The sequence below is a fragment of the Ictalurus furcatus genome, chromosome 6 (assembly GCF_023375685.1).
Source record: "Ictalurus furcatus strain D&B chromosome 6, Billie_1.0, whole genome shotgun sequence".
NCBI classification, from domain to species: domain Eukaryota; kingdom Metazoa; phylum Chordata; class Actinopteri; order Siluriformes; family Ictaluridae; genus Ictalurus; species Ictalurus furcatus.
The window spans coordinates 1,980,001-1,994,779 of record NC_071260.1 but is presented as its reverse complement, the minus strand read 5'-3'; the positions used below and the strand labels follow the sequence as shown (position 1 = coordinate 1,994,779).

The 14,779-nt window shown below is 40.7% G+C and overlaps 2 protein-coding genes across 6 annotated transcripts in view; one reads left to right on the top strand and one right to left on the bottom strand.

Moving 5' to 3' along the window:
• Nucleotides 1–11,973, bottom strand: part of pms1 (PMS1 homolog 1, mismatch repair system component) — a 30,662-nt gene extending 18,689 nt beyond the window's left edge. The window contains exons 1-7 of one of the 2 annotated variants that reach the window (XM_053626198.1): nucleotides 11,895–11,973; nucleotides 10,786–10,928; nucleotides 10,303–10,485; nucleotides 10,057–10,159; nucleotides 9,811–9,974; nucleotides 6,655–6,771; nucleotides 32–154 (exon numbers count right to left, since the gene is read on the bottom strand). In XM_053626198.1, the coding sequence (XP_053482173.1) occupies nucleotides 32–154; nucleotides 6,655–6,771; nucleotides 9,811–9,974; nucleotides 10,057–10,159; nucleotides 10,303–10,485; nucleotides 10,786–10,917 (822 nt within the window). In that variant the 5' untranslated portion in view covers nucleotides 10,918–10,928; nucleotides 11,895–11,973. The remainder of the gene's footprint in view (nucleotides 1–31; nucleotides 155–6,654; nucleotides 6,772–9,810; nucleotides 9,975–10,056; nucleotides 10,160–10,302; nucleotides 10,486–10,785; nucleotides 10,929–11,894) is intronic. The other variant, XM_053626199.1, reaches the window with a different exon arrangement.
• Nucleotides 11,974–12,113: 140 nt separating this feature from the next.
• ormdl1 (ORMDL sphingolipid biosynthesis regulator 1) overlaps nucleotides 12,114–14,779 on the top strand; it is a 6,074-nt gene continuing 3,408 nt past the window's right edge. The window contains exon 1 of one of the 4 annotated variants that reach the window (XM_053626200.1): nucleotides 12,114–12,394. The gene's annotated coding sequence lies outside the window, so the exon portion shown is untranslated. The other 3 variants (XM_053626203.1, XM_053626202.1, XM_053626201.1) reach the window with 3 other exon arrangements.

Genomic DNA, 14,779 nt, shown 5'->3' with positions numbered 1-14,779 from the left:
CATTCCATGCTATTACATAGGATGAACATACCTTCAGAATATCTTTGTGATTGACAGGCCGATTGTTCACGTAAATAAACGTCTTGTCTGAGGTACTGGAACTCGTCACGTTGAGATCGGAGTTCGGCTTAGGAAAGTATCCCTCGACGCTAATCTATTTAAAACATGAGAAGATTGATCGAATCAGGGCTCAGGCGTGGGTTTAGCTATTTAAAGCCGATGTAAGACTCGGTGAGCACTGCTATTTTACAAAGGTGGTTTGGAGGCAAAGGGGAGTCCTGTACCGTCCTGGTTGCCCATTTTTTTTGTCCTGATAGACACAATTTGTTGGCAAATTTCCAGTATTAAATTCAAGTTACCCAATCAAAACCCCCCGTATATCCCATCTTGACCCGTATGATCCTTGTAAAAAATGTCAGTGCACAAGGTGTATGTGAATTTTTTTTTTTTTCCACATAAATTCACACTGCTGAGTCTCTGACCCCCATCTGACTGCCTAATTAGGATTTCCCAGTCCAGTCAGAACACATTTGTCATCTCGTAACTAGGCACTCTTGCCAAGCTCCTACAATCTGCGGGGGAAAAAAACTTGGCAGAAACACACTATATGCCAGCAAAAGTGTTGAGAAGAAACAAACGCAGCTGTTGCCGAGCAAGATGCTTATTTTATTTATTTATTGCCGTTTTATACAAACTATAATTGCTGGTATTGTGACTTCCACAATAAGCGCTTGTTAAGTACTCGTTGCTGTTACAGGATTTTGTCAATTACTGCAGCAAAGGTGAGCTCCGTCCCTGGAGCTTCACAGACTGAATGGAAACTATTATTCCAGGATAACAGGATGTGGATCACGCTGCCAACAAAAAAAAAAGTCCTCTGCCATGAAATTCAATTAATGTCATTTGGGAAAGCAGCACAATGACAGTGGATGGAGGTGGGGGAGAAAAAAAAAAAAAAAATGACCTGGCTCCTTCGAAATAGTTTTCGACATGACCGGAGCAGTTTAGCGAATCAGCCAAACAACAGGTCAAAATAACAAGGAAAAACCCGAAATCTGTGGGTCTCAGGCTAATACCTTCCCACTGATTCAAATAAAGAAATAGGATTATGATAAATTTATATATAAACGCGTTATGAGAGTGCAAGATGTCTAATGGCGTTCGTTTTCATTTAAATTCATTGTGTGAACTACTGAATTTGTAACTTTCCTATATCTGTTCCGACAGCAAGGAAAGCATTTCCCCTCCAGTATAAACGACACCCCGATCGAAGCCAAGTAGCTGCTATGAATGGCATCCTTCACCGTTGTATGACCTGTATGAAGCGCCCTAACGCTCCGCTGCGCTCTGCACGTGTCACATTCATGAGGTGGATGGGGCTCGAGAGGGTTAGGAAGGATTCGCTTACATTCTTGGCACGGTGTCCAGCCTGATGAGTGCACTTCTCTCTTGGATAATGACTGATTGCTGAAACAGACACGCTAAAGAAGAAGGCATTAAGAAAAACAAACAATAAATTAGTTTTTCTCCACGTAACACGGACGCCGATTCCAAGAACGTCTTATAAATAACACGTGTCAAACGTAGACACGTCCAGGGTTATAGAAGCATGATATGTCCTGCATGCATGTTTAGCAAGGGGCCACGCGGAGGACATTCCTGGTGCTTTCGTGTACAGAGAACCGGACATATGGTGCAGCAATTAAAGTGCTAAAGCAAGGCATCAGCACAAGGTCCATCCACCTGACCTGTTAGACACCTGTTACTGTCAGAGACCATGTGACTTGAGGGAATTCTCACTGTATTCTGGATATACAGGTTATTAGAGAGACCCTGAGAGTATCAGCATGGTGCGTGATGACGTTTAGTTTCGTTTATTTAGTTCTATTTATGTTTTGCGTTGTTTACTATTCAGGAACGAAAAAAAATGAGTCTTTTCAGTCAGAAATTTTCTTCATTCAAATTTTGATGAGAATCCTGAGAAGTGGATAGAATCGTGACGCCAGTATCATGAACTGATCTGAATCGTGACCGGAGTGCATCCTTATTAAAATGCCTATTAAATAACGTTTCTTCTATGAAATACAATGCCATTGTAACTGCACTAGCAATAACAAAATGTTAATCCCGTCAGGATTTAGCGATCGCAGACGTCAAGCAAACTCCGCAATATTCGGAGGAGCTTGCAATTATTCAAAATTACCGCAGATGTTCCACGGGTCCGGGCCGAGACGCGTCACGTGACGTCATCACGACGTGCGTCCGGCCGGAGCGCTCTTCGATTCGCGTGCGTCGAACGCGAGTACAGTTAAAAGGTCTCATTTGCGAACAAACATCGCTGCGTGAGACCACGCAAACAGTTTTGTGTGATTGCGATTTTGCCGATTCAACTCTACAAGTTGCATCGCAAATTTTTAAAGAAAAAAAAACCCAGCAAATATCAAGCGTCTTTGGCCACAACGATCACAAAAAAAAACAAACTCTGCGAAATCCTGTACGGACTGAAACGTCCCCTGTGACGTCAACCTGTACCTTCTCACAGGAATAACAAAATCGCAACCGACAAATTAGCACCAGAGCTAAACACATCACAATGTTTCTATATAATATATTTAATGTATTTCAGGTTGGGGGTTTCCTTTAATTATGTAACTATTTTGCTCTACAAGTTAACGAGCATGCGAATGTGTGTGTGCGCATGGTGCTCTGCGATGAAATAGCATCCCAATAGAGGTGAATTCTCCCACTTGCACCCAGTATTACTGAGATTGGCTTTAGCTCCAACACGACCCTAACCAGGATGGAGCACTAACCGATGATGAATGAAAGAAAGTTGAAAGTTACCACTTCTCAGTTCAGTTAAGAACTAGGCAGAACATGGGATGCCTCTGTTTGTTTATTTATTTATTTATTTATTGTTCACTTCTCCTGTAAATATCGATTGAATACTTCATATCATGATGACTAGGTCCAGATAGGTCCAAAAAAGTTGTTACTTTGGAGATTTTCCTGGTTATGACAGTGATAAAGTAGGGCACCATGTGTCCACTCACAATAGCTTCCTGTCCAACAGAGCGAGGAGATGCATTCGGTTCAACTGCGCAGATTGACGTCACTTTGTTCCAGATTCAAATGACCACTAGATCGCACTCCAGAATTCAAGATCTGCCCTTCTTGGAGCAGAGGGAAAACAACCAGGGCAGCTCTCGCAACAGGAAACAGAGGCAGAAAAGGTCAAGGGCTTATGTAAGGAACTGATCTGAAGGAGGGCCTTCAAAACAAAAACAATATTTAAAAAAAAAAAAAAAAAAAATAGGGTTAGGAACCACGCTCCACATCTGTCAGGTGGGATTAACAGCGAGCAGAATGGCATTTAAGAGATTACACCTGCCACGACTGAGCAGAAACAAACTCTCTCTGGGAGCTCAAGTACCACAGAGAAAAACGTTAAATCTTCACAAGTATGTGCGTGTTTAAGAGACAGGAGAACAAAAAGTTGTCGTAAACAGGTGGTGGGATCCGAACGCTGGTTGTTCGTTGGCATAACAAGCCATGTGAATGCTCCACAGCTGAGCATGTGACCGAATGCCCGTTCTTTGCATGCGCTGCCCAGGGAAAGCGTAATTGGTGCCAGCACGGTGGGAGAGCGGCTCTGCGCCAGCCTGGCCACGCTGTGATCCTCTGACACGCGCTCTTCACATGTTCTAGCGGCCCATACTGCTGCTATAAAATCACTGTGTTTTGAATTTGTGATTGTCAACATAAAAAGGTGGACACCCAAAATATACTTACTGTTCAAGTGGCTAATATTGTGAGAACACCGTGGCTAGTCAGCTGGGAAATACAGACATTCAGCATAAGATAGCTAATAACGCAAGTTAACGATTTAGCTAGATAGCTGCCTATAGCTGTTAAGTCTTTTATAACGACAATGTAAAGGCAATATGACAGTACAAATTAGACCAAACTGTCCGGAAGATCAACATTTACCTCAGGATTTGTTGGGCAATTACTAATACAAGACTTAATACCTCTAAAATTATACAATAATTACATGTAACATCAACTGCTAACCGACAAAAGGTTTGAGAAACTACATGGACACTGAAAATGGCAGCTAGCTAATAACTGAGGTTAATGATTTTAGCTAGCTTTCATACAGATGTTGAATCTTTTTATAGAGCCAATGTAAAGACGATGACATTAGAAACAAGACTGGGCTGATGGGAACATCAACATTTACCCCAGATTTGCTGGTAAATTACTAATAAAAGACTGCGTATGACTAAAATTACACTGTAATTACACTCGGCTTTAATTGCGAATCCAACTTCCATTTTGAAAAACGTTAATATTTTGTTCATGTGCAATCATCTGGTGTAGTGAAATTTGAACTACGAGCATGGCAGCTAGCTAACAACGGAGGTTACTGTAGCTAGCTAGTTAGATATAAGAACAATGTAAAGACAGAATGACTGTAGAAACAAGGCTAGGCTGTCAGAAACATCAACATTTACCTCAGAAATGTTGGTAAATTGTTAATAAAAGACTCAGCATGACTAAAATTACACTGTGATTACACTTAGCTTTAATACCTAATGCAACTTCCATTTAGAAAAAAAGTAATATTTCGTTGTTCATTTGCAATCATCTGGTGTAGTGAAATATGAACTCCGAGCATGGCAGCTAGCTAATTTAGCGAGCTAGTTAGCTAGTAATTTAGAGGCTAATTTAGATAGCTAGCTAGATGCTGTATAAGAACAATGTAAAGAAAGAATGACTGTAGAAACAGGGCTAGGCTGTCAGAAACAACATTTACCTCAGAATTGTTGGTAAATTATTAATAAAAGACTCAGTATGACTTTAGAAATTGTACGGCAATTACTTACATAGCAACAACTGCTAAAGAAAGAAATGCGCACATTAAGTGATCATGGAGCTAGCTAACAATGTTGAAGGGCCAACAATATCGATTTATATGAAATCTTCTCAAAAATTTGAACTTGCTATTATGCTCCGATGCAATATAAAACGAGTATGGTGCGACACTTCAGAATTGTTTAGCATTGAAATTCAGGAAAACCAATATGAAATGTCCAAGACCACACATTGACCGAGTTATGTAATGAAAATGTTCACATGTTTCTGTATGGAAGTGGTAAGTAGATCGATGCTAAATGTAATTACAATGTATTTTCAAGTGTAGTTTTACACTTTTTATACAAAGTCTTTCATTAGTAATTTACCAACAAATCTGAGGTAAATGCTTATGTTCCCGAAAGTTTTGTCTAATTTCTACCGTCATTATGTCTTTACATTGCTGTCATTAGCGATTTTCTACTGAATGTCTATATTTCTCAGTTGACTAGCCAAAGATTTTTCAGGCTGAACTCTGTGACTTGACCAAAGTTTAGCCACAAAGAGGCTAAACGCAGGGGGCTTTTCATTCGAGGGGCTACCTGGGCAGAATGCTGAGTCATACAAAAAGAAAGAAATATCAGCACTGAGCACAGGCAAGGCGAAGAGAAACAGCGCTCCTGGGAGAGGAGGAGAGCCCTTCGCAGTGAAAGTGTTATGTGAGTCCCTGAGCTCTGCAGCCCAGCAGGAGTCGAGCGATGTTTTAAGTCAAATCCAGCACACCGTGACATGTCAAGGCTCCACTGTTTATTCATTTGGAGCTTTTTAGAAACGTGGCCACGGGGAGAACGAGGTTCGGAAGCTGACGACTGTTTCAAAATCCGCTTTTTTTTCCTGGTTTGGAGAAGTCAGCTTTTTTTCCCCCCCTCCCATTCTGATTGTAAAGGGAAAATATAACACAGTAAAATTAACCGGGTAACACCTTACGCAAAGTATGAGATTGAAGTCCAGGGCAAAAGTTTGTATACCCATTATAAAAAATAAAAAAAGAAAGTGAACACATTTTTTTTTAAAAAGACTAAAATGGGGGTGTGGTCAAAACATACTGATCTGGGTTATTTAATATACATTAAAAAAGGAACCAGGGGAATAAGTCATTTGTCCTTAAAACCACGTGTTTTGGCCAAACTTCCTGCCGAGCTTTATTTTTTTTTTTCTTTGTAACGTCTCTATGCGGCGTGTGCGACCGGATCAAGTGAAACCCTTCCGTTTTTGCATGTCAAACAGTAAACAGGAAGTGAATACAGGTGGCGAACTGAAGAAACGTCGGACCTCACGCGCCATAGGATCGGTTCGATCGAGCTTATTCAAAGCAACCGTTTGGATTTGTTGCTTTACAGCACCCATACATAATTTGAGATAGAACTGAACTAATGAATAATCACCATGCTGCTTTGTCATTTGATAAGCTAGCTAAACAATTCAGGAAAATAAGCTTTACCTAGACATTGACGGTCTGCTGACTGAATAAGTAATTATATATGTCACAGTATGGCCTGTTGTAGGGGTGTTTGAAAGTGTGTGATCTTCTGAAACAGCAGGATAAAGGTGGTTAAAGTCTTATTGTCTTTAAATCCCCCCCACACACCCCTCACCCACCACCACAGGTATGGGTGTAACCATGTTTCTCGTATCTCTATCATTTTATGTTGATCAAAATAACAAGCTGAGCTGTGGAACTCAGAACTCTCGCTGGGTATGATCACTTTTCCCACCGTTTCCCAGAGCGTCACTGACCTCTTCTTGCTCGTGGCGATGTCGGACGAGTAACAGGTTCCCGGCGGTGGAGGATCCGAGCACGGCCATGAGAGCCGCGCCGTGATCCGATACCTTGGACTTCTGCCACACCACGGCCTGAAACAACACGGTAAAAATGGGTCAGGCTATTTTCTCCCGTCCTAAAATAAGACCACCTGTAGGATTGAGTGCTGATACATACGCTCTAATTTAAACAATTAACCTTCTGAAACGAACGGTGAGCTCTGTCCCGTCTGAAAAGGAACAACAACAACAAAAAAGTGCTGTGTTGGTGAACCCAGCTTGGGCCTTATTGCACTTGCATTCTTTACCAACTTTGCCTAATTCTTCTTTTGTGCCTGCAGGATTTACCTAATCATTCAATACGGAGATGGCGAACACTGGAAACTGCTCAGACAAAGCAGCGAACTGGCTTTAATATCACTCGGTACACCTTCTGTAAAGAGGAGTGCAGTTACATTACAAAATGGGCACATTTTCACACCCGTGCGTTTGCCTGTCACTGACACTTCCACTAGCCAGTAAATATATCCAGTGTTGATTTCTGCGGCGCATTCAGTCCATAGCACGCATCCCTGCTATGAAATACACGGTTTGATAAGTGTAAAAGGATCGCTCTAGTAAACAGCTTCGAGAGAACTCGCGAAACCCAACACTCGATGAAGTGCGAAGTTTGTGATATGAGACACCGCCGGAGGTACGGCGCCGTCGCATGAAGTGCCCGCGTTCCTCGTTACATAATCTACAAAATCGAGTTGATTAAAGTGACCTATATGGATAAAATCCTCAGACGAAGATCCTCGTATAGCGCTTTCTATCTGCAACACGGCCACATGTTACACGGCTCACACGCAATCTGCTATTGCACTTAAAATCGAGCCTGTAAACCTCACACCACTCTGTTCGGTACATTAGGCTTAGATGACAGCCTTAGGCCTTCAGCCATAGCCTTATTTGAGTCGGCTTAGCGGCTAATCTCGCGGTCACACTGCCAAATTTGGACAACTTCCAGGTTAAAGTTAAAAAAAACTCAATCGAGACTCTTTTTTTTTTTCTTTTCAACTTAACCTCTATTTACTGCGTCTGTAGTGTATATTTGATTACACCTAAAAAAAAAAAAAAAATTCCTGTAGTGAGAAAATCACCAAAAATTCTGTTATAATAAAAGTCTAGGGGCAGTTGTTTCGGGGCAGGTGATTAACGTCAAATGTGAAGAAATCACGAGAAGAAATCAAATGCGTTTCAAATGAAATGAAATCTAGAATTCTGCGTAATTCATCATTCCCGATACGGGATAAATTTTTAGGAATTTGCACCCGTACACTTTCAGCTCCGATTTCAGCAACAGGCGACATTTTCCTTTTTGATTCGACGCAGATGAGGTACGACGCAGTAAAGCGACAAATCCAAACGAGGAGAAGAAAGATAAACGTATATCCGTGTCCTCTCGTATAAATGACCTCTCGTTAAATATGCGTAGCGACGTTATGAAGAAAGATAAAAGCTCGGAAGGAAGCAGCAGAGATCGTCTGTGCCTCGTGAGCGTACACAGCTAATGAAGTCAACTCGCTTTGCTAATCCGCTCACGAAATTAATACGTAGAACGGCACGTGACACGTAAATAAGATTTCAATTTTATATAGTAAACTTATATAGTCACACGTTTTAAAAGCGCAACATAAGTGAGTTTAGTTTTTAAGTGCAGGAACTGAAACTGTGGTAATCACATACACAAACTACAGATATGGCGAATAATAAAAAATAAAAACCTTAACGTTTTCCTTTAAAATGTCCATATTTCAACATTTGGCCATATTTAGCTACGAGTCTTTTCTCCCAGGTGCATTCGTCATAGAGGAGAGCCAAAATGAACATGACCAGGGAGCAGACATCAACTTCAGCTTTCCAGGAAAGCAGTTCCCTCGGTGCGAGTGTGCCGTCAGGATTTAAGCTTTAAGTCTTGGCAGGATGTTATGTTTGACTAATGAGCTCGGATTATTGATTATAAAGTAGGGATGGTGAAATGATAAAACAACAGAGATACGCCGTCACAAAAAGGGCTATTTCTGGGTAGGCACGTCATTTGAAATACTTTGGAAAAGAAATCTATATTTCCAAAAATTTCTTCCAAAATAAACTTCCAGAAGGATAAAATGATGCCTTGTATGTATACACAGTGCCCTCCACTAATATTGGCACCCTTGGTAAATATGAGCAAAGAAGGCTGTGAAAAATGTGTCTTTATTGTTTTTCTGTTTTTCAAAAGAATTTGAATTTGGAAAATCCTTGGTTTTACCCATTGCTATGAATGACTAAGGGAATTTGGCCTGTGTGTTACCTCATATTTATACCCCTGTGAAACAGGAAGTCATGGTTGAGCAATTTCCTGTTCCTAGTCACCCAGGTGTACTAAAACAAATGTAAAATATCAATGGGAATATACTTCAAATATATTTCTATCTAATATGAATTCATAGGGGTGCTAAGAATTGTTGCACAAATATATTTAACAAAGATATTTTTTGATAAACCTGTGTTGTGTTTGCAATTATTTGATATCCATGAGAGCAGAGAATTTTTTTTAACAAAAGAGCAAGGGTGCCAATATTAGTGGAGGTCACTGATATTACATTTATTAACGCAAAATAATTTATTACGTATAACCAAACAGGTAAGTAACCCTACATGCTGCTGCGCAGTGGTTTGGTGAGACCAACAGAGACTTTTTTGTAGACGTATGACGCCACCAAGTGGCCAAACACAAAAACAACCCTGCTGCACCGTGTAAGAAATAAAAAAAAAAAGATCATTTATGAAGGAATGCATGAAATGTTCAAGATAGATGTAGAATTTCGTTAATACCGCAAGCTCACTTTGTATAAAGCACGTGTCTGCACGTGGCCGTTTTCTACATCACCCTGATTGACGACGTGATCTCTTTTCTTTTAATCACGGGTCCATCGTTACAGGATCTTCGTCGTGTAATCATGGAGAATGCACGTTATCTCACAGTCTGTTCCAGCATTCCAGATCAGTGTGACACTACACTGTGCATTTCACCGGGACGCCAATCATGTAAAAACGTCAAGCTTTATCTAAACTGCCATCCTGAGGATGTGTGAAACCTGTCCGAACCTTATTGTGTGTGAACACGATCCTCAGCTCAGGCTTGATGATGGCATAAGTCATGAGCAGATCTTGCACCTTCTTCAGCTCGTCTTTGCACTTCTTGCTGGTGGAGTAATACTGTCTCCTGACTGGGAGGTTCTTGAACAGTTTCAGCGCACACACGGTGGTTCCTGTGGGAAGATATTCGAATATTTATGGTGGTCCTGTGTGCTATTTCTTTAATATGTTGTAGCATGATTGAAACACACTCGCCTTGGCCGAGGTGCGAGGGCCGCTGCGAGACCACACACCCCTTGAAGTCGAGCGTGTACTGAGTGCTGACGTCATCGTCGGCGGTTTTGGTGGTGATAACGACCTGGAAGTGACGACAATAAACATTTTAAACACACTTATATACAGATATCAATTGTTTGCTTCAGCTAGTCCAATTCAGATCTGTCTGGATTAATGAAGATCTTCATTCCAAGATGTAATGACTGTCGTTTTTCTTTCTTCTACCTCAGAAACGGCGCATATGGATCCGAGGGCTTCTCCTCTAAAGCCGTACGTCTCGAGACGCTCCAGATCTTCGTGGCGGGAGATTTTAGACGTGTAATGTTTCACCGCCATCACGGGAGCGTCAGCAGCCTTGATTCCGGAGCCGTTGTCTCGCACCTCGATACGATCCAAACCATAATTCTCCTAGAATTAAAACACGAGCTTTTTACCGACTGACCTGCAGAAGTTCTTTTTCTAATGGAAGCCTGTTTCCACTACTTGAAGAGATGGTTAAGTAATTAAAGGCTTTCTAAAATTATCACTCAGTATCTCAGAATACTCAGAAAGTTTCTAGAATTATGACTTAGTGAGGGAAGGCGATAAAAAGACGACAAAAAGAAACACAGTGCTACAGATACAAATATTATCAGTGATGATAACTATCTACAACACCGTCATTTGGTTTTTGCTTTAAAGGGTTTTTACACGTATTCATGAATTTACCAATTTGATTTCTAGGCTTGAGGCTCCAGCATCAAGCGAGTTCTCGATCAGCTCCTTCACGACGTTAACGACAGACGTGATGACCTGCGAGCTGGACAGCAGTCGCACGGTGTCTGGTGGAAGCGCCTTCATGCCTTACTCAGCTGTAGAGAACGAGACAAAAATGATCCGGCGGATCCATGATCCAAAACTTCGGATTTAAATCTGCCGCTCTTTAACACTTTTTCATGCGGAAATGACTATTCTTTTTTTTTTTTTCTTTTTTTTTAAACATCCAGATTCTTTAGATTTTGTTTTTTTTTTCGCAACTTAAATTTGCATGCCAATTTTAGAGGTTTCTAAAAACCAGTTTGAAATCAACTGTAAGTGTGGACACTACGCATGACAGGGTTAATCACGCACTTTCTGAAATTAATGAGCAGGGAAGAAACGCATCAAAGGTCTACAGTACAACGTCAGCTCAAGGATTCAAACTGTGCAAACATCACAGAACGTCTCATATTTCCTTTCCATTTATTTATTATACAGTAACACTGTAACTACAGGACATCAGCACTGACTGAGGAAGACAACTACAGCTCTTTTTATTATTATTATTATTATTATTATCATCATTATTAGTATTAAATATTCCATAAATTAAGTTTATATGCATGGTACATAGAACCCCATCTGCATCTCTGGTGACCCCAAGATTGAGAACCTAGGAGTCAGAGACTAAAGCTCATCTTTCTTTCCATGCACAGTGTCTGTTTTTCATCCTCCAGTCTGTGTTAGTGTCAGTTTTTGGACACATGGAATTTGTGAAGATGTTTTAACTCCAGTGACACTGATTTAAAACCCCAGCCAGGATGATCCAACAGATGTAGCGCATCTGCTCAGTTGTGGGCTTTTTTTTTTCTTTTCTTTTTGCTATGGACTGACATATTGTCCATAGCAACACAGTCAGTCAGTGACTGTACCTGCACAGTGCACCTATACAGTATACAGTATGGTGACATATTAAACAGTACAGTGACGGGAGGTAAACAACGCTGTGAGCATGCAAATACACTTATTCTTGCAATCGATATGTTTATTTTAATACTTAGAATTTTTAAATTACTCACGTAAATTACTCACGAAAATCCCCTTGATTATTTTTTTTATACGCCATAACGTTTCCATGCCGCCAATACGGAAGTGATCACAATTAAGCGCCTTTTTATTTCGACGTAATCGACAATACTTTGTTCTGATTGGCTGCGTCGGTGCTCAATCATCTTTAGTCCGTTGCTAGACCAATCACAGCGCAGACGTAAAGGCGAAGTGGTGTTTAAACGCTAAAGGATTCGATTTAAAAACCAAAAATAGAGAGATGTTTATGATTTGTATTCTCGCGAAATGTGGTGTGTTATTTTCCGTAGCGTATTTTGTACACTTCTCAGAAACTCCCCGCCCCATTTGTTGAGTTTTCCGAGCTGTGATTCGAGGATACACTTTTAGTGGGCGGGCCCACGCCTTGAGCTATTTACCAGTGCGAGCACGAGCATACAGACAGGACGAGTGTTAGCGCAACAGGGTCCGGGAACAGGGTTTTAATAAATATTTTTTTCCCCCCTGTAATAAGGTAGGTTATTTCTATTTAATAATTTGCTCTTGCGTTAACGTTTTGCGTTGGTTTACATTTGCAAACGAAAGCAATTCAACTAGTGTGGGTTGATTAGGTCTTTTCTAAGTCTCCGTGGGCTGTGTCCTAAACCGCACGCTCGCGCACTACACAGTGACTGAATGTAGTGAGAGGAGCCTCGCGGATTGGAACACAGCCGGTCTAACGGTGTTGTTTTTGCGTCTCTATTGAAAACTGTGGAATGTATAGATATATTCAATTATTTTTTATTATAACGTGTAGAAATATATAAAAACAACCCCAAATATTTAAATCATATTGGAAAAGATATATATATATATATAAATATATACACGCATATCTTTAGCTATTTAGCTAGCTGAGCTAACTATTCTCTAGACTAGCGAGCTAGCGAAAACAAGTGCGCTAGCTAGCTCTAAGCTAACAAGTAAACATCTGCGTTTTCATGCAGTGTTAATTTTCACTCTGAAGAAAAGCAATGGTTTTAAATAATAATAATGATAAAACAAAAAAATAACTGAGGTTGATGAAGCATTTTACATAATTAATTCAGTTATTATCGTTTTTTACGTTGTGTGCGCTAATAAGATTTTAGCTGCACGAGCGCTTTGTTTGTCTAAATGAATGTTTAGTGAGGATTAAAATCAGATTATGATTACATTCAATTTTAATCTGTTTGCTGTTTATCCTCTTGACTAGCCAGCATGCGTTATATGACATTTAAATTAAATATATTTATGAATAACATGATTCGTGTTTAGACTTATAGGTCTCCTTTCAGGTTACTCCTCCTTTTAAACATATTCCTTATTTACAGGGAAATAACCAGGCAGGAATGTGAGACGTAAACTTGTGAACTGTTTTGCAGAGTTCCTTTAATAATGGTTGGTGTGCGAGAAGAGAAGGAAGATGCGAGACGTGGCATGTGTACAGATCTGAGTGTGTAATCTTATCAGCTGTGAGGAGTTGTGTAAGAGGAGCAGAGATGAGCTGACTGATTGTGTTGGGAAACCGTGAACTTTGCATCTAAAGACTGATAAACAAATGAGCCGAAGTGGGTCAGCGAATCGCTCGGAGAAGAAAAGGGTCACGTTTAAAAGGTCGTGTTCGTGAAATTGATGGAAACGCATCGAATAAAGGAGGACGTGGGCTCTCGGTGAGATTCCCTACCAGTGTTGCCAGCTCTTTTCAGAGAGAAGTAGTTAAAACATGCTCGTAAAGTCACTGGGTGATGTCACCGACTAATTTGCATATTGGTTTGTCCATCGTGAATGTTGGCATGTCGAATTACAAATGAGGGAACGTGACGAAGGTGGAAGGTTTTCGCTTAGAATAGAATAGAGTTTTATCAGAACAGCCGCGGTCAGTGATCGGTCGTCGGGAAGAGACGCGGTCAGTGATCGGTCGTCGGGAAGAGACGCGGTCAGTGATCGGTCGTCGGGAAGAGACGCGGTCAGTGATTAGTTGTTGGGAAGAGACGCGGTCAGTGATTGGTCGTTGGTAAAATTACATCAAAATCGATGCTTCTGTTTTGTTCCATTTCGTTTTTGTACATATTAAAAAGATGTAAAGGTTATTTAAAAAAGAAAACAACATATCATGATACCAACGATGTATATGAGAAAATTGTATCATGGCATAACTTATCACAGTATTGATATTATACCCTCATGTTGCCCCGCCCTTCTGTACGTAACATCTTTTCCCCAGACTAGGAAGGAGAAAAAAAAAACATTTCCACATTTCCAGTGTCTACATCGTAACTCCTCCCTGGACAGGACCAGGCCTCGTTCCTTCTCGGCTTCAGCGGGCCTGCGAGCGTCACTTAATAACCGTCATGTGTCACTCGCATTGTTTCTGAATGACTGCACTATTATGTAAAGCGAAATTATCATTCAGAAGCCTCTTTAAACCGTCATGTGGCGTTGATGAGTGGCAGACGTGTCAGTGAGTCTTTTGTCAAGAAGATACTTTGCATTTTTTTGCGTTTTCCCTTCGACCCGTGAGAGGGATTCAGATTAGCTACATTACAGCTGACGCATCAGAATAGCTGTTTTTATTGTTTCTTATCTTTTTTTACGTGATAAGTCTTCACCTGGATATCTTCGGCTCCAGAGCGATCAGCAGTCTTTTATTAAATCACGAAGAAATGATCCCTCTACAGCCCACACTTAAACCACGCAATTCTGAAACCAGTCTTTTGCCGAGAGTTTATTTCGTATTTCTTAATTCATGAACGACACATTTGTACTTTTATTTCAGTTTATATGTCGTGTAACGTCCACGAAACAACTTCCTGTTCTCGCTCACGATGTAGCAGCTATAAACAGTCATCCAGCCTTTCCTTAAAGTGAAACCGCAAAG